Below are 19734 nucleotides of genomic sequence, written 5' to 3'. Positions count from 1 at the left end.
CTGCAACGTGATCTTGAATCTGCATTTTTGAAACTGCACTGATTGCTGTCTCTTCCCTTGTGCCACAGTCAGAAAATATAAGTAAAGATCCTGAACTCGAGGGAAAGTAGCAATACCGCAGTGTAATGTATTGTATTTAAAAATCTTTAAGGTTTAAGAAAAAGTACACATTTTTTTACATTAAATGAACGTACATACATTCAAAGTTTAAGTAATTATCATGCAGAACAGTCAATCTTATATTCATATATATTTTATATAATATACCATTCATTTTTCTTGGTCTATATTTCATATTTTAAAAGTCTGAATTTGCAAGCTGTCAATTAATGAAGTAAAAAGTACAATATTTGCATATGAACTGTAGCGGAAAGGAAATATAATGTTACATAAAATTCGAAATACTCAAGTAAAGCAAAACACAGGACCAACATTGTCTTTGTGTTTACAAAGTACAGTTACGCTTTCACTTTAAACACGTAGAAAGTGACGTTTGGTCTTTCTGACGCATCAGAACAGTAGTGATAACCACTGATAAAACCTAATTAATTGGCATTTAAAATGAGTGCATAAACACCTCTGGACAAGCAAAGCAATTTACTGGGGCTCAGATCAAATCTGCAACCTTTCATTAGTGATGGTTAAGAACAATCAGTCTATGTCGCTGTGTGAAGCTGAAACGACGCCTGATCTATGAAACTGTCCTCTGAAGCCGGTCTGTGCCAGAGATCAGGCTCATGCTGCTCTGCAGTGCCTGTGTATTTCCCTTACTTGTCTGTGAGTTTATTTCTTTTCTGGACCACTTGTTCCTCTGGCAGTGTGTGTCAATTTATCGTTGTTGTGTGTCTCTGTTTGTTACCTGTGGTGTCTGACTGTCACTGCTCATTACTCAAGTGGTATTGTGAGCAATCTGTCCAGGGGATAAAGTGGGTGGTAAGGCACTAAAACTTGTATAAGAGTCCATCTCCTAAATACAATTAGTCAATTATAAAAATGCATTTTTTTTCACCACATATAATCAGATTTTTTTTGTTTTTTTAATTGTATTAACATCCAGAGGCTTTAACACTGGATCCCTGTGGTGTTGTATGTTTGTTGCGGAGTTCGATCTCCTTGCACTGAAGCTGCTCTCAGGAAGGTTTGCATAAACAAACACACACAACCACACACACACGCATTTCAAACTCATATTTATGTACAAACACTCTGATGCAAAACGCAAGGGTAAAAAACCCAGAGGGAGCAGATGTGACACTTACACTTCATCTGCCTCACCACGGGCTTATTGGGCTCCAGCCAGTGCTGAGAAAGTGAGAGATAGAGAGACATACAGATACCAAGAGCAGAGCAGTTAAAAAGAGTATAGTTAGCTCAAATATAAAAATATATTTGAATATCTTTAATATCTTGTTATTATTGTGATTAATTATATGACACAATCCACCTAAGCAAAATGACAAATGTAATGTTTTTGGACCTTAATCTTATCAAGCAACTTTTGTTCAGAGAAATTATTCTTTTTTATTTGTTTTTTGCTATACTTGTCATACGATGTGCTGACGTACAAAAAGTAAATACATTGTATAAAATGTACTTTATGTGAGTATTCACTCTTTCTCTCTGTTTCTCTAATTTGAAACCACACATTTTTATGTTTTGGATTATTGGATGTACAAAACCAGCAGTTAAAAGTCATTGCAACAAATACATCAATCAGAACTCCAATTAATGTTCATTTCCATTGTTGCTTAATATTGAGAATTTTTACTCAGTTTATAGATTAACTTGTTACTGTACAAAATGTCAGAGAATACTAAAACATGTCCGTCCTAATTTGTCTGTTCGAAACCTAAAGATATTCAGAAATCCTTAATATGATATAAAACAGAAAATAGTCAGAAATCATTGAATTGAGAGAAAAATAAATACTTTTACAATTAACGATTATCAAAATAGTTGACAATTATTTTACTTTCATCAAACAAATTGGTTCATTAATTAAAAAAGGAATGTGTGTTTGTGTTTTTGATCGTTACCCTCTGTTTCTCGGGGTCCACATATCGAATACCAAAGTAGTCTCTCTCAAGCAGGTTGTAGTGGTTACACACATGGTCCAACAGGAACTGGCCTTTGGTGTCTCTCTGTAAGGCAGAAGAAGGAATGAAACTCATGAACATGTAAATCAATTATCTGATTTAGTTGAAAGTAAAAATTCACTACTTTTTCTCCGTCCATGGTTAATCCCTTAAACCTCCCAGATGCATCATTGTGTCATTTCTCAGCAAACATTCCCCTCTTGGGTAATATTTCCGTGATGTACTTATAGGTCTCTTGGCAACACTATTTCCTGAGGTCATATTCCAGCCTCCTAACATGTCAGTAAATAAAGTCCATAGACAGTTTATAAACACAGAGCAGTCACAGAGATCAATAATCACTCATTTATTACCTGCTCCTCAGTCAATAACTACTCATCATCACATACAGACACACAAGTCTACAGTAAGTGTGAAGCTGACCAAAACACAACCCTTGTAGGTCAACACCAGGAGTAAATAAGGTGCTACTATGTTTGCATTGACACATACACCAAAACATACAAACACACATAAATTAAATATACATTGCATGTATGCTGCACGTTTGACCCTCCAATCACCAAACTTCCATACTCACCTTCCCAACCTATTGATTTAATATTCAATATTCCTGAGATTGCCCTTTTGTCATTTTATATGCATCACAGTTCACCTCAAGTCATTTGATCATGTGTGTGTTGGGGTGTGCGTGTGAATGTGTGTTTCCTATAACCTGCTGATGGAGGTGAATGCTGTGCTCAGTTAAGCAGGATTGATTGATTCAGTGGGAAATCGTCTGCTCGCCCTTGTTGTTTTTTACTCAGCACTAGACACATACACACCACACACACACACACACACACACACACACACACACACACACACACACACACACACACACACACACACACACACACACACACACACACACACACACACACACACACACACACACACACACACACACACACACACACACACACACAATCACACACACTTCTATATTGTTGGCCACATCTTAGTGAACAACTTGTTAAGCTGCCAATTAACACTAATGTCAGTATGCACACATAAGCAGCTTTTACGCACTCTGGCTCCAACCTCTGGTTCTGAAAATTGAAGCCGGCAAAAATTCTGCCTTAATTTCTCTTTGGCTTATTTCTCCTTACCTTCAGCTGACACCTTCCTCATCATTATCACTGTCTTCACAATGTTTTGGTAGATTTAATTGAGAGTTTCCAGACCCTCTATTTAAGACACTCAGGCATTATTACCCTCTAGTTGTCAACCTGAGATTAAATATTGTTGTTTACTTCCAACTGATTTCTCCTTAATGAAATGAGACCTCCACACCCGTCATGAAGTCCTGTGCATATGTTGTGTTTGATAAACACTGCAATTTCTCAACGAGGCAACCTTTTAAATACATTTCCTGGTGAGTCATGCTCCATTTCTCAGCAAACAATCTGGTTATGTGCAGTAATTGCAGTATATGTGGACAGAACTGCTACCAAAGATGCAAGATATTTCCTGTGAATGTCAGCCACTCAGAAATAGTTAAAATTCAATTTCAGGTCAATGCAACGAAAAATGAAAAACAATTCAATATAAATTAAGTACACTGTACACAATACACAGAAGGAGTTCATATATAGGCTAACCACAGAAACACACTACACACATAGAAGACTGTATATAAAGACTACACAGCGCACATTATCATATCAATATTTAATTAAACACCATCCCAAGTTGTTCTGCTATCTGTACTGTAGTCTGCCACACACAAACTCGAGGGCATATTCACCATAAAGTAACCTACACAGAAACCATGTTAAAAATGTTAAGGGGGATATCATTAATTTGAATTTTAGTTATTAAAAAACAGTTACTTATCCCAGTCATGCTCCATTAATTTTTGTTACAGTTTGTTCACTGTTTTAACGTCTGCATGAGATACTTAATTTGAGAAGCCTTAAAAATAAGATAATGCTGCACACGTAACAAGCCAAAGAAAAAACTATTTTTCCAGTGACTTAAATTCCGTTTTTGTGTGGATGAAATGCTTAAACACATAGAAAACGCTACAACCAGTATACAACCAGTATACAACCAGTATACGTGTGGTCTAGGCCTTATACTACTGCAGAAAGTGTTAGCTAGCTCGTAGCGCTGGTTCGTAGGTAAGCCTCTACCAGAAAACAAGCAAATACAACTCACAGTATCTCTTAAGTTGTCTTAATTGTATCGTTAGTAATATATTAACTTAAATTGAGGAATTGGAGTTAGTGATTAAACCCCAGGACTTCACAGCGAGGTTCGAGACCTGTGCAGAGCTGTAGTCACTGAGGCTAACGTTTAAGCTAGCTGTTGACGGTCAGTATTGATGTCTATATCACACAACATGAAAACAAGGTGTGACATGGTGTGTAGGGCTTTGAGTTGTTTAAAGATACCTTTGAGCAAAGGGACTGAGTCACAAAACTCACAAGCCATCTGTATGTCAAATATGTCTTGTATGTCTTAAATGATATGATGAATTGGAAATGGGGGACCCTGATGTAAACAAGACGAAAGTCGTTCTCTGGTCTGCATCCCCTTGACAATTGTATGTTTTTAGCTGTACTGTACTGTACCCAATATACAAGCTGTTAATAAACTTTTCAATCAATCAATCAATCAATTCAATCAATCAATCAATCAATCAATTCAATCAAACAATTGTTTTAACTAACTAATATAAATACCTATTATCGCTGTTGAGTAGTACGTTTGCATTTTCATTGTGCAATCAGTAATGTATTACTTGCAAAAACATTGTATTCAAGACAGTAATAAAAAGTTAGGAGGACGCCCAATTTGACCTTTGTTACACCACCACAGCAACACAGCATGTCCCTATTGGCTTGTTCAGGTTTACTGTTATATCACTGTGACACAAGTAAGCATTAAATCAAGAGAGTGTCTCTGTGCTGTGATGGTCTGTGTCTCCATGCTCGCCTGCCTGTGTGTGTGTGTGTGTGTGTGTGTGTGTGTGTGTGTGTGTGTGTGTGTGTGTGTGTGTGTGTGTGTGTGTGTGTGTGTGTGTGTGTGTGTGTCTTTAGGATTTTAGCTGAACTGTGACAACAGTGTTACTAAGCTGTTAAATCTGAAAAACAAACAGACACACTTAGAGTGAGCAGAAAAAAATAAAAGAAACAGGATGAAAACAGCCACGATGTGAGCTGTTACTTGCCAGATCATCAAACAACACCTTTCCTCTGTCTGGTCAATGCTTGTGGGTAGAAGAGAGACAAACTGACGCCAAGAAAGAAGACCAGACAGAGAGTGAACCAGGGCCAAACAGAGAGAAAAGAGAGATTTGGCAAAGATAGAGCTAAAAAAAGATCAAATATAAAGCAAGACTGGAAGATTGACTAAGGCAAGCAAGCCAGAGAAGACGAGATATAAAAAAGAGTCTATGTCATGTCCAACAAGGGCTGAATACATATTTTATATATCCAAAGGCTGGGCATAAAAAATTAACCCGGTCATCCTGTCTCTACATGATCTCACCTAATGACGGCAAAGTGCTGCTCTCTCTGCCCCGCTTGAACACACAGACACATACACACACTTTAAATAGAGCCTCCGTGTAGAGTGTATTCAGTTTAGCAGTAGCAAAGTGCACTTTGACGTGTATGTTCGAGTGTGTCTATCCGTCCTCCAAAACACAACCTCCAGAGCCGGCCGAGTCCAGACGAAGACCAAGCGAAGAAAAAATAAAAAGCCATCAGCATATTGAGTATAAAAACCCACATGGAGTTAATAATTTATCCACACATCTATTGCATATTCAAAAAAACATCTGGTAAACCTACGGAAGTCAAATCAGTTTTGAAATACATCAGACTCATAATCTCACTTAACGCCATCTATAATATTGAAAATGTTAGTTCATGTCATACAAATTGATCATGAACATACAGTATTTCTCTAACTCTAGATACTTATACAACTGTCAAAATGTTTATTCATCCAGATGGACAAAAGAGTCTTTGAGGATTATGGAAATACCTTTGAAATTGTGGAACGTGTCATTCAAAAACAATTTAAGGGTTTTTCACAAATCACCAAGGATTTATCTTTCAGTAAAACAGATGCTAAGTAACTCCATTGTAATTATACGAAAGAAGAACAAACTGAGGATGGATCAAATTGAAAAAAGTGTTCCCCCTGTGAAAGGATGGAGGTTGCCAATAAAATAAACAGACATTATATTTTCTGTTAAAATTAGCTATTACTATACAAGGTGTTATTGTCTTTTCTAAATGAGATGTTATATTCCATAGTATTGTTAGTTATAGTCTAAAGCAGGTGAATGATCTGTTCTGATCATGTCTCTGTGGCTGTTACGAGTCAAGCACTAGGACCCTGGGTGCCCTGGCCCAGTTAAACACCGCTTGTTGTTTAATTAATATGCATGCCAGCTTAATTATGACTGGTCCTTATCGTCTCATTTCATGACACAGCATACCTAATTGGCTGAGCTCAAATGCTGTGAGGGGAAAGTGCGTTAAACTTCTGCAATGCCTGTGTGAAGATACCACACACACACATTTCTATCTGCACACACAGGAAGGGAGAAAAGGAGAGTAAGAAAAAAGGAATTGCCCCTCTTTACATCGACAATAACCAATTTAAAAGCAGTGAATGCCTTTAAGACAAATGCGACACAAATGTGTGGCTTTCATCTGTTGTCACTCTTCAGGGAAACAGGGATTTACCACTTCATACCAATTTGTTGTTTATTTACCAATTGAGTGAGCATGGAGGTCTTCATGCACGTGTGACATCATTGTCCTCCCATTCTCGACAGTGACAACACTTCTGAAGCCAGTTTCTGTTTACCACCAAAAACTTTACCCCCAGGCAAACAGGATCGATTCAGAGCCTTGACCAGGATGCAACAGAGACAGATCAATGTGCAGGAAGCAGGGGAGCGGAAAGCAATGCAGAGGATCCGCGTAGAGGATAAGGACTGAGTTTAAACCTCTTCTTTTTCCAAGGGATTCAGAAACACATTTGTTTCTATATGTATTATGTTTCTATGCACTCCTATTTTCGTTAAATACATTCAAGGTTGGAAAAATCCTCTTATAACTAATCATCACTATATATTGTGTTTTGGCTTCTAGCTTCTCATAGGAGCAACATGATGTTTACCCACATCTTCATGACCATGCAATTGAAATATTCTAAATGTCTTGCCTATTTTATACATTATTCACAAACATTCGACCTGATGTATTGGTTATTTTTGGAAACGTTGGAACTCTTCTAGAAAATAAAATAAAGTTGTATGGGCTCCTTCAATGATTGCCTGCACAGCATGCGGTTGTAATGATAAATAAGTTGGCTTTAAAAGGATGTTTTCGACCATTAAATTATTAGACTGCTAGGGAAAAAGGGAAAGCTGGTGTTTTAATATCTTAAAACAGATTTTAAAAGTAAGTTATAGAGGCATGACACAAATACAAATTATTCTCTGAAGCTACACCGACTTTAAGATTGGAAGAGAGAAGCGTCTGATCAAACACTTCCAGTCAGGCAGCTGAATTATGGAAGTAATCCAATTTATATTAAGGAGAGAAACCTTTGGAACAAGATGCTTACCCTCAACACCACCATCCCTCTTTTTAATAGCCTCCTACCATCAAACCATTCCTCAGTAAATGTTTAGTCCAGGCAGCCTTTGTTTTATACCTGAGAGTAGGAATTGAGAGAGGCAGTGTGAAGAGACGAGAAATAAAGTCGTATATCAGAGTGAAACCCTCGAAGCTCCAGTGTAGTATTGATCTCATGATGAGTTGCGCAACAGACGATGCTGCGTTTAACCTCTTCTACCACTGACCTACAACAGTAATGGACTCTTGCCTGGAGCTACAGACTCAGCAATACTGACGCATGGCTCCATCGGGGACACTGCCGGTCTGTTAAATCCACAACTTTGGTTCTGGAATATCTGTGTTATACGTACTGACTTTGGTGATCACCAGACTTTTCCTCCAGTACCAGCATTAGGTAAATTTCTGGCATAAAGTGAAATATCTCAATAACTCAGAGAGCCGCTAGTATGGCCACAGACTTTTAGTATTGTTTAGAAAAACTTGAATATTCCATAACCCCTCCAAACTGATGGCTTTGCCAATTTAGTTTTTTCTAGTAAATGGAGTTATTCTTGCACCTGTTACTCTCTTGCGTCTTTGATATGGTATGTGCAAGTAGATTATTATAAACTATGAATCACTTTCAAACTGCAACCTTCCTTTACACACAAGTGATCTTTAATCATCTCTGCAGGAATGGTTGATGTTTATTATCAGTGTTTTTCGTAGACACAGGATCAAATGTAAAGAGATCGTGTCAGTGTCAGGGCAAGAAGCACTGATCTACTGTAATTTATGGTTTCATATTATAAATGTTACAGTTTTAACCATTTACATAATACACCTATAATCCTTCCAGTCCCTGTGAGCAGCACTCAGAACGCTCACTGTGACCTTGTCCCACAATGTCCCAGTGTGGAAAAGAGAAACCATTTATCTTATCATCTCCTGCAATGCTGCATAGATCACATACACACATATTCAAGCACAAAGGCATGCACAAATTAACACACATGATATAAAACACGTCATGTGCACCCGCAGTCATGGCTGGCCACACAGCAAGCTTAGAAGTGGAGCCATAAATCTTCGATATATGGAGCAGAACCAGTTTCTATTATAATGGATCTCCATCACTCTCGCTATGTGTACAGCTGGACACTAACTCACAGGAGGGCCGGAGAGAGAAAGTGTGATGATGGTGGCACAACTGCAACATTGCTGTTAGGAGTGTGTGCACTAGGTGGCTGCATTATAACACAGCTGTCTTATCTTTGCAGCACATTTTGTAGCAAATTAACAAACAATCCATGACAGAATAAAAAAGAGAATGTAGTTAAGAGTGAGTATGAATCTTTTATAACATGTGTGTGTTTGCATATTCCCATGTGTTTGTGACAAATTAAAGTGTTTTGTCTCTGTGTGTATGTGTTTCTGTGTGTACGTGTTTCTCTGTGTGTGTGTGTGTGTGTGTGTGTGTGTGTCACTGCCTTTCCATTTTCCCTGATGTCTAAAAGTATGATGCAACTCTTCCTCCATGAAAAGAGCTTATTACACCACATGTGCACATTCGCACAATGGTGAAGATGAATGAGTCACATAAAACCTACAGACTTGGCTGATTAGACCTCATTAGCTTCAGAAAATCACACACTTTTTTTCCAAGATCACACAATTTGGAAAAAATAACTATTACAAAACAAATAACGGCTACTGTAACCAATGCTTAAAACTTAAAGCAGATTCATTTCTGGTCTACCTTAAGCATTATCCTAGTTTGAAATCTTCTTTTACAAAAAATTGCTTGATTGTAGAAATAATGGTCAAATAAGGGGAGTAAATGCCACACTATTAACTCACATAAATATTTTTGACAAATGACCATGTGTTCTCTGCCTATATAAATCCATATGTGCATTACTTCAACACTAACCTGACAAACTAAGCCTATCTCCTTCTCAATGTGTGTGTAGTGTGGTTGTCATCCAGCATGGTGACAGTGAGTAAGGAGCCTGTCCTTCGCAGGGATGATCTGGTGCTGAAGCGTCCTCGAGCAAGATATTGAATATCAATCAGCTCCGTGAGTGACCTCTGACCTCGTCTATGTGCTTAATTTTTCTGACAATGTCTATGTCTTTGTAGAATCTTTCCAAAACTTCTTGATGAACTCTTTCCTGTTTTCTACCAGCTGTCTTGCTTTTTTTCCAAATCTGCTAGTCCCTTAAATCTGTCACATATTTTAATCTTATGAATCTGGTTTTCTGCAGCCACTCCATATCATTTCCTCTGGTTTCCTACACCCTGTTGATTTGCTGCCGTCATCCTATGAGCCCATGAAATGTGACCAAACATGTCATCTTATATTTTGTCTTATTAGCCATCTCTCTGCCTCTCACCCTCATCCATTTCTTTTGAAGTTTCCCTCCCTCCCTCCCTTCTATCCCGCCGTCTCATGTGTGTCTGCCTCCTCTCAATAGCAAGCACAAGTCAGAAAAAGGATTATTTCTCTTTAGTCATCTTCGGAGGAGCATCAAAGAGGCACCGGCAAGCGGGATAAGAATAGAAAAAATTGATGCTATTTATAACTTGTTTCAAAGAATGCCTACCGGCCAAAACAATAGTGCTGCATCAGCAACGCTTACACACAGCTTAAAAAAAGCTAGTAAATAATAGGCATACCGCCACTTCTGCACCTCTGCACCTCTGCACCTCTGCACCTCTGCACCTCTGCACCTCTGCGCGCACACACACACACCACACACACACACACACACACACACACACACACACACACACACACACACACACACACACACACACACACACACACACACACACACACACACACACACACACACACACACACACACACACACACACACACACAAACACACACACACACACACACACACGCACACACACACACACACACACACACACACACACACACACACACACACACCTCCTTGATCGAGGAAAAGGCAGATGCAGTGAAAAGCAATACGAGCCCCATGTGCTTCTTTAAATAGACTCTGATGGATTGATAAGGTGACTTCTACAAGAATAGAAACAGAGCAATCAGCAGGATATATTTCAAGTTCAACTCATTCCAAGCTATTCCAGAGCCATGCAATTATTTCTTGCTTAAGTACGGCAAGTTAATGTCGGTGATTGCAGAACTTTGGCTCAGTCGCTTCTTTTAAATATTTCATGGAAGTGAGCCATGGCTACCTCACCCTCCAAACACACACACACACATATATATGGACACACATACACACATTCGGAGCGCATCGATGACAGTTGACTGATGTCGGCCTCATGAAGAACAGTGATCTCCCTTAATTATACATGATGTGTCACAGAGAAGGAGGAGGGAGGTAGGAGAGAGATAGAGGAGGGTGGGAGGGAGGAGATATAGATGAGAGTTGTAAAAATAGAAAAAGGTGAGAAAAGACGGTCAAAAGAGTAAATACAAAGCGGAGAGTGGAGCAGGGAATAAGTGGGGTGAAATACCGGGTGTAGAGGAAGGGAGGGACGAGAGGAGAAAGAGGAGAAGGAGAGTGAATGATGAAGAGGAGAGGGGCTGAAGGCAGAGGAGGTCACTGTGTATTGATCTAAACGTGTCTCCCGTGCAGCAGGTCTGACCTAACATTACCACTGAACATGAGAGCAGCAGGCTGGACACATTCAACCTGCTGGGCTGTAAACACACACACACACACACACACACACACACACACACACACACACACACACACACACACACACACACACACACACACACACACACACACACACACACACACACACACACACACACACACACACACACACACACACACACACACACACACACACACACACACACACACACACACACACACACACACACACACCCTCTCCTACCTGCTTTCAATTCTGCTGTCTTAGAGTTGCAGTAAACAACTTAAAAATAATTATCTTCCGCACTTGGCTGTCACAGAGTCCCAAGACCCAGAACTGGAAATATTTTTAGAACAGTGTATGCATACACATCAGCTACAATAATTCATTGTCTACTGCCTTTAAAATAATCACACTTATTGTGTTTTTTCCAGATCTTTCAAAGTCTTAATTTCATCAGTATAATCCATGTGGTACCAAGCATTGTGCCCTATGCCACGCTGATGCAAAATCAAGGTCTGACTCCTTGAAGGAAAGTTCAAAGAAGTTAGGGCAACAAAGATAAGGTAAATACAACTACTTGTAATGCATTAGTTCAAAGCACACTTTAAAAACCCTTTCATCCCATTATTTAGTATGATGGCTCTAGCGCTGTCTTTGGCATCTCGTCCTGACCTACATATTCAGCACAATGCAGAGAAGCAGAAAAGACAAAATAAGGGATAACGCAGACAGAAAATGAGCAGGTAAAGAGATGGAAGTCAGTGTAGAGTGGAAAGAAGAGAAGTGCTGTTGTTGAGCAGCAGAAGTGTAGCATGAGGAGCACAGGATGTCATGAAATATGTAGGAAGGAGCCGCTCAGCGCCGGAACACAAAGCCATTAAAGAAAGCCTGGAAAATGCAGTCAGCTAGAAATATAAATGTTCATTTCCTTATCGCGCAGTGACATACAGACACACACAGCTAAAAGCACATACACACTTGCACAATCTTGGACTCTTGCATCTCTTAGTGAAAAGCCACACTCTAATGTTCTCAGAAACGGACACAGAGTTTAACACACTTTAGTGCTCTTAAAGACACGAGCGTGCAGGTTTACATGCATGAGAACGTCACAACACAAAGAAACACAAGCTCCCTACGCCTGCTTCCCTCTCAGTGCACTTTATGGTGTTCTGTAAATCATTGATTGGGAAAATGTAGGATATCAGTGAGACAGTTAGCTTGACATGCAGCGAGTGTTTTCTGTGTTTCAGGGCCGAACTTCAGTTTTATTGTGGTTGTTTGTGCATCAGTTCTTTGTTAGTTTAGGTTAATCTATAAGTCTTCATGTTTGGTCAGAAAGACTGATTACCAGTCATTGCTACTTGATACCAGCAAAGTAGGAAAATTATCTGAAATCAAGCCACATTTTGATTCAAAAATCTGATTCTTCCGACAGTTCAGAGCTCCAGTATTTGGAAGGTAACAACCAAAATGTTACCTTAAACTGATAAAGGAGGAAAGAAATCACCAGACCTCTACGGCTCAAATTCTGATCCTTCTGACTGTAAACTTTTAACAGATGGCAAATCATGACATTGTAAAGTAAATAGACACACCTTCATTCTTCTGCTCAATATGTATCTTCATTAATTTTCTAATAACATGTACAGTAAGTGTACATGCGAACATTTCACAAAGGCCTCATTTAACCCTTGTGTTGTGTTCGAAAGCTGTTACCGTTCACCCATGATTTATTTCAGTCCAAAACACCCACAAAAAATTACTATCATCCAATATTGTTTTAACTACATCATAACTAACTTATTATGCATTCATAGCCGTAAAATCCTGTTGTAATTGTATTTTATGGCCCCAAAGCACATATACATACACCACATATTGTGCATGTGCGTGTTCAGGTTCAAGTGTAGTGTACATATTCTTTGAGAAAGTTTGAGTTCCTATGGGGGAGGGGGGCCAGAGGGATGGGAGACCAGGTGCATGTTGCGAAAAATTATTGTTACAGTGGATAAAGGGGGTGGGGCTGGGGTGTCTAAAGTCAAAGATTAATCTTGATTGGGCCAAATTTGACCCGAGTCACGAACAACAATTCTGCTGGGTCTTCCCAGACCCGAACACCAAATTATACACTTTTTTTTTTAGAGACCTTCAGACTTGGCTAAAATGTTCAAAAACTGTTTTGTTGTGTTTATATAGTTGTTGTGGAGGATATCATGAAGCCTTGTTCCGATAAAAATAACTAGAGCGTAGTTATTATATAATTTTAACTTGAAACGAGTCACGGGAGACCCGAACACAACATTGGGTTAATGGGTCGATAACTGAGACGGATTATGAACAGAATATTTTTTGGGGTCTTGAGATTACTCTGTATTAAATGGACTGTGCAACCTCTCATTTCAAAAGAAATGATAGATTCTAAATTGTTTATAAATCCTTGGCTTTAGTTTGACAATGCAGCTTCTCATCAGCTGAGTGCTATACAGGTGACAGGGCCATTGATGATGGCTGGGTGGATTAACATGAGCTATAGGCAGACAATAGACATAAAAAAGATCAGTAAGCACAACTGTCTCTGCTCACACTTTCTATGTGCGTGCTGAGGATTCAATCAATAACAACAGCCCTGTCTGCCCTCATCATCAATATCATCACCACACCACACCCAACAGCTCCATCATTTCCTCTGCTATGAATTAAACTTAGTCTTAACTTCACTCAATGCGGCTAACGTGTTGCTTGGGCCCAACACATAACTATAGGGTAGGGCTTTTTTCCTCTTTGCTCCATATCTCATATGTGCAGTAGGCTATGGAGCATAAAGCATGCATCCTTTTCAGTGCATGACAGCAGCATGGGAAGTAGAACAATACGTTCAAATGGTAATGGCAGTGTACAAATGCAATACAATAAGAGGGATAATGAACATTATAGGGTTGTTAAATCGATAGTACTTTAATTCACCCGTATATGTTATCTGCTGCGTCCACGTGATATTTGCAATAACCACAGAGGACAATACATGAGCGTTTGGTCTACCTGGATGCTGCAGGAGATCTCGGAGTCGTCCAGGAGCCGGATCGTGCAGAGGACCTCCTGGTCCAAGGAGCGGATGCTTGGGCTGCGAAACCGGAGCATTTTCATCCTTCTGTCGGGTCTGTTTCAGCTCCTCATGTCAGCGGTTCCACAGGCAGAACAGATACGCACACGCGGGGTAGGGGGTACTCGTGCATGCACACCCATACATGCATGCGCCTTGCAGTCGGGTCTTGTCCCCCCTTGTGACGCCCTTGGGAATGAACGAGATGGTAGAGATGGTTGGATGGGTTAGAGAATGGATGTTACAGAGCGGGAGAGAGGAGGGCTTGCATCTTGTCTGCACACTGCTGGATCTACAGGAGGGAGGATAGCTTTCTCCCTTCCTTCTCCTCGCTCTCTTCCTCCCCTTCTCTCTCTCTGGCTTGCGCACCCTCACTTTTTCTCTCTTTCTAATTTTCATCAAAAAACAACACAGTCACGACCCACGTGTATCATAAGTAACTGCCAAGTGCCTGGTAAAAGTATATCACTCGCCCTGTGCAGTTTTGTATTCACTTGGACTTGATGTAATAGTTCACCCAAGTTTTAAGGGTGATTTAAACAAGCATGGGGTTATTTTACATAAGGGCCTAACGGTAAAATATGTATGCCGTAATAAAGAAAATCCTACCTGTGAATAACAATTTGTATAATTGCACTGCCCTTAACGGGTGCCTCATCATACAGTGGTGTAGAATTAATGCCTAAATTACCTGTGATATTTTGAGAAATACATATTATCCCATTAAATTATATAATAAGGTGATTTAACCTGTGACCAAAATCACAAACAGCTGCGGTCAAAACTCATTTTATCTGTGAAATTGCATGTTATATTCATCTAATAATAATGTCAAAGACATTTTAGCTGCTACGTAATCTGCCCCTTTAAGTGCAAACGTTGCCAGCGTGCGTGCTACGTCATCACGTACTTCAGCAAAACAAGCCTGTTCCGTAGTGGAGGTTTGGAGGATATTTGATCACCTCTTTTACACAAGAATACTGATTAAGCAGACACACCACAAGGAACCTGTGAGGTTTTTTGCTTCAAATGTTTGCTTTTAAGTGAGTTTCCTTCGCTAAACCACAGTATAAGCTATTGTTGTTTTAAGAAGTTTACTTATCAGAGCCAGTGAAATATGCTTAGTGGTGGACTACACCTTTGCATGGGTCCTAACGGTCCTAACATCTACGGAAGACACGACACTTGTTTATTACAGTAGGATAAATCACGTGAGCACATATCTTATAGACACATGGTTCAATGGTTCAAACATTTACATAGCGGAAGATGTGCAGACCATGCAGAGCTGCAAGTCTTCGGTAGCAGTTCTTAATGGATTTTTCTGCCTTTAGGTGTCTTAAGGTCTACAGACAGGATGATCTACATCATAATGGGAGTCTCAGGCTGCGGGAAGTATGTATACTGTCTGTTTCTTTTTTTTAGGAGAGCATCTCACATAAGAGGCACATTAAATACAGTTAACTAACATATTACATGTATTGAGTCAAATGTGGGTTAAATATGTTTAAATTCTTTAGAATAGGCTACTATATACAGCATATCAGATTCCACTTAGTGATAACTAGTTGGTGGTATATCAACTATTAATTTCCCGTTACATGATTAACTACAGTACACAGTACACAGAAAATAGTAAGCTGACTCCATCACAGTAATGTAAGGGGTGCAATCTAACACCAAAATACAATAGTGGAGCTAGTACTCCAAGTACTAATTATTTAATTGTCCAATTTCTTTCGCCATTGATTAATAAATTATTTTGTCTGCATTGTATCAACTGTTTATTTTATGTCGCCTTTTTTTTTTTACAGAAGTGCCTTAGGGGCCTTCCTATCGGAGAAGGTAATTAGATCCATCTGTTATCCTACACACACCTTTGTGTTTCTGCAAACACTGACATAATAACAGTGCATTCATGTGTGTGTATCCACCAATCAGCTGGGCTGGCCTCTGCATGAAGGGGATAGCTTCCATCCACAGGGGAACATTGAGAAGATGGCTCGAAGTGAACCACTTACAGACCAGGTGTGTGTGTGTGTGTGTGTGTGTGTGTGTGTGTGTGTGTGTGTGTGTGTGTGTGTGTGTGTGTGTGTGTGTGTGTGTGTGTGTGTGTGTGTGTGTGTGTGTGTGTGTGTGTGTGTGTGTGTGTGTGTGTGTGTGTGTGTGTGTGTGTGTGTGTGTGTGTGTGTGTGTGTGTGTGTGTGTGTGTGTGTGTGTGTGTGTGTGTGTGTGTGTAACCCTTGTCCAATATCTACCCCTTTTTTTTCCTGTTTATGGTGACTCTCAAAATAAAGGTAGACCTCTAAATAATTGCCTGGCTACCTGCCAAAGTTCAGTTTACAAGCTAACAGGCATCACGAGCCCTGCAAATATTTGACAGCAGTTTGCTGGTAGCAGTGTGTTTGGTGGCTCATGATAACCTCCCACTCGGACATTTGCTTTGAACTCTGGGAAGGATTGCCCCGGGATCTGTTCGGTCCAGTTCTTTGGCATGTTTTTAAAAAGTACTCAAAATTTGGCAGTTTGAGAATAAATACAAATTTGAGATTACTGCCTGGCTGTAGCTAAAATGTGTCTTTCATGCCAGGATAAGAGTTGGCTGGTTGAGGTTCGGCCTAACCAAACAGGACATTTCCTGTCATCCGAGTTCAGCTCTTCATATTAAAGGCACGGCAGTGTATGATATAAAAATGCGACTGTGGATAATTTGTTATCAAATTAGCACTGATTCTATTTCTGATTTCTGTTTGATCAAAGATGTGTTTGTGTTGCCATGTCTGTATGCCCCATTAGTTATTTTATTTGGTAAGACTCAAGTCTATTAAACAGAAAACATTGGCAGTGAGTTCTGACTTTGAATAATAAGATCCTATATAAACATCACTGACTGCAACTGTGATCACACTTCGATTGAAAAATAAATGTTTTTCATATGCGAGTTTTGTCTTTCTATAGGAGCCAAGTCTGTACTTAGTTCAAAACTATTTGGTGAATTTATGAACCCATCTTCACTATGATGATGATGACAGGCTTTACCATTACATACTCTGGTCACACAGTGTCTGTGTTGCTTCTTGATACATGGCTTGCCTATCTAAAGGACAATGAATTACCTGCTCAGTAGCGTTAAAGGGCGAAGCCTGTATCATGTTCATGCTGGTGACCACAACAAAATCCATGATTTAAAAACAAGAAGGCAATGTTTTGTTTTTCTCTCTGAACACCTGGGAATCCCTGAATTAAAGTAATTAATACGATATATTTATTGCCTTTCTATAAGCAGCTTTACAATGTAAATGTATCAAATGGCAATATTCACGAGAATAATCCCAGGTCCGAAGCCCCCCTCAACTTTATTGGGCTTTTATTTAACCCTCAGCATTGTTTTTCGCTCACAGAACTTTTTTTAGCAAAAGAAAAAGCTACATAAACCGACTGCTACACTACCTTCTCAGCACACAGAAAAACAATTCTCATTAACATGTTGATGCACTGAGCAACAAAAGAGTCAGATATTTCTATGTGTGAATACTGGACTTACATTTGTATGGCGGCCAAAAACATGAAACCAAATGCATGTTGTTTCGCAATGGCTTGATGGGTAAAAAAACAACAGAAAAAAAATATTGATCAAAAAGATAAAAAACATTGCTGAAAAAAGATTTGTCCCTTCAGGATAGATTACCCTGGCTACTCAAACTACATGAAGTCATTGAGAGGTAAGAACAAACACACCTTCCATACTCACAGACCATTTGCACATGGACACTTTTTTCACTGAAAACACAACATACTTTGTTATGACATAAATGGGTTTGAAGAGTGAGAGTGATCTAAAGAGAAGAGTAGCGAGGTAAGGATATGCAGGCTCGAAATATTGAGAAAAAAAAATCAAAACTATCAAAGATGGTTTTGAAAATCAGAGTGAAGACCAGAACATGGGGAGTCAGTTTGGAAGAGTTAAAAACAGATTAAGTGAGTGTGAGGCGAGAGAAGAGGTGGGGAGAACTGGAAAGTATGTCATCTCTTTCTTAAGACCTCTGCAGCAACATCAAAGGCTTCCCTACTCTTCCACACATTTATCAGCTTATCCTTTTGTCGCCACTTTTCTCTCTTAACCTCCATTTTCCCGTTGGTTTTTTTTGACCAAGGTTCACTTTTAGTTAATTTTCCACATTGACCAAACATCATTACAGTGTACAAGTCAGCAGTTGTTTCTAATTCCTTCCTTCACAATATGCATTTGTGTCTCAGAGAGAGGAGCTCCGGCTCTGATGCCCTGGTGGCGTGCTCCGCCCTGAAGCGTCTGTACAGACAGATCCTGCTCCACGGCTCCAAAGCCTTCCCTTCCTCCGTTCCAGACCAAGATGGCCTGTCTGCCTCCTCTCCTGATGTCTGTTTTCTCTTTCTTTATGGAGACTACGATCTTATTCAGCAGAGGATGGTGGTCCGGAGGGGACATTACATGAAAGCAGATCTGCTGCGTTCACAGTTTGATGTTTTAGAGCCTCCGCTGGATAAAGAGAACGTGTTGCCACTGGACATCAGGAGGAGCATCACAGACATGGCCATGGAGGTGGAGAAGCACATAGTCAGCCTCAAGTTGTCACCAAAGCCTTAAACACAGACCATATCTAGGTCATACCGAGTGAAGTGGGGGGCGAGTTTTGGTTTTCATCTACTCATTACTGCTTCAGTACAGAATGTTCCTGTGATGCTAAAAACGTTTTAAAACACAGCCACACTGCCATTCCAGTATATTCCTGCTATATTTTGATATTAAAAGGTTTGAATCGGACCATTTTTTGGGGTGAAAAATTACCTTCCAAAAGAAAAAGGCCATTCGTGGATATTAACTACAGTATTTTGAACTCAAGAGCAGAACTGTGAAAGTATTGTAAATATTTGCAATGTAACGACACACTGCTTCAGCAATTTTGTCTTGAAAAATGGAGAGACTACTTGACTTCAATAAAACATGTGACATGTTTTCTGGAGTTTGGAACTTGGCATTAGTTGCAAGTGATTGCAGATCATGTTTTTCTTTAATTTAATCTGTCACACCACCTTTCATGCACTGATATCGCCTGCCAAATGCACCAAATAATCTTAAAGTACAATCTTCACACCAAATTAAAGTAAAACAATAAAAGGGATTCAGAGTTAAACATGAACTGCTACTCACTGTAAGGAGCTTCTCTGACCACAGGTTGAAACCACACTAAAGGTCAGA

At 39.6% G+C, this 19734-nt stretch overlaps 2 protein-coding genes across 9 annotated transcripts in view; one reads left to right on the top strand and one right to left on the bottom strand.

The window, feature by feature from the left end:
* frmd3 (FERM domain containing 3) overlaps positions 1-14853 on the bottom strand; it is a 52423-nt gene extending 37570 nt beyond the window's left edge. For 4 of the 5 annotated variants that reach the window (XM_079687380.1, XM_079687382.1, XM_079687381.1 and 1 more), the window contains exons 1-3: positions 14438-14853; positions 2037-2141; positions 1260-1302 (exon numbers count right to left, since the gene is read on the bottom strand). In XM_079687380.1, coding sequence (XP_079543506.1) covers positions 1260-1302; positions 2037-2141; positions 14438-14542 — 253 coding nt within the window. In that variant the 5' untranslated portion in view covers positions 14543-14853. Of the gene's footprint in view, positions 1-1259; positions 1303-2036; positions 2142-14437 lie in introns of those variants that run through there. The other variant, XM_079687384.1, reaches the window with a different exon arrangement.
* A 531-nt stretch (positions 14854-15384) lies between these two features.
* LOC307042731 (putative gluconokinase) lies at positions 15385-19492 on the top strand. 4 transcript variants are annotated; one of them, XM_079686792.1, is made up of 6 exons: positions 15385-15541; positions 15833-15893; positions 16313-16343; positions 16410-16526; positions 18177-18220; positions 18756-19492. In XM_079686792.1, exons 2-6 carry the CDS (start codon positions 15856-15858, stop codon positions 19120-19122), a joined length of 597 nt encoding a protein of 198 aa, XP_079542918.1. In that variant the 5' UTR covers positions 15385-15541; positions 15833-15855; the 3' UTR covers positions 19123-19492. The 4 variants fall into 4 exon arrangements, with proteins under 4 accessions (XP_079542918.1, XP_079542920.1, XP_079542921.1 ...); XM_079686794.1 differs by having other exon boundaries at positions 15386-15541; positions 16440-16526; XM_079686795.1 differs by lacking the exon at positions 15385-15541 and adding an exon at positions 15548-15695 and having other exon boundaries at positions 16440-16526.
* The last annotated feature ends 242 nt before the right edge of the window (positions 19493-19734 follow it).

This window comes from Notothenia rossii (assembly GCF_949606895.1).
Source record: "Notothenia rossii genome assembly, chromosome: 6".
Taxonomy (NCBI): Eukaryota; Metazoa; Chordata; class Actinopteri; order Perciformes; family Nototheniidae; genus Notothenia; species Notothenia rossii.
The sequence above is the reverse complement of the archived record's forward strand: the minus strand, read 5'-3'. Positions and strand labels throughout refer to the sequence as shown.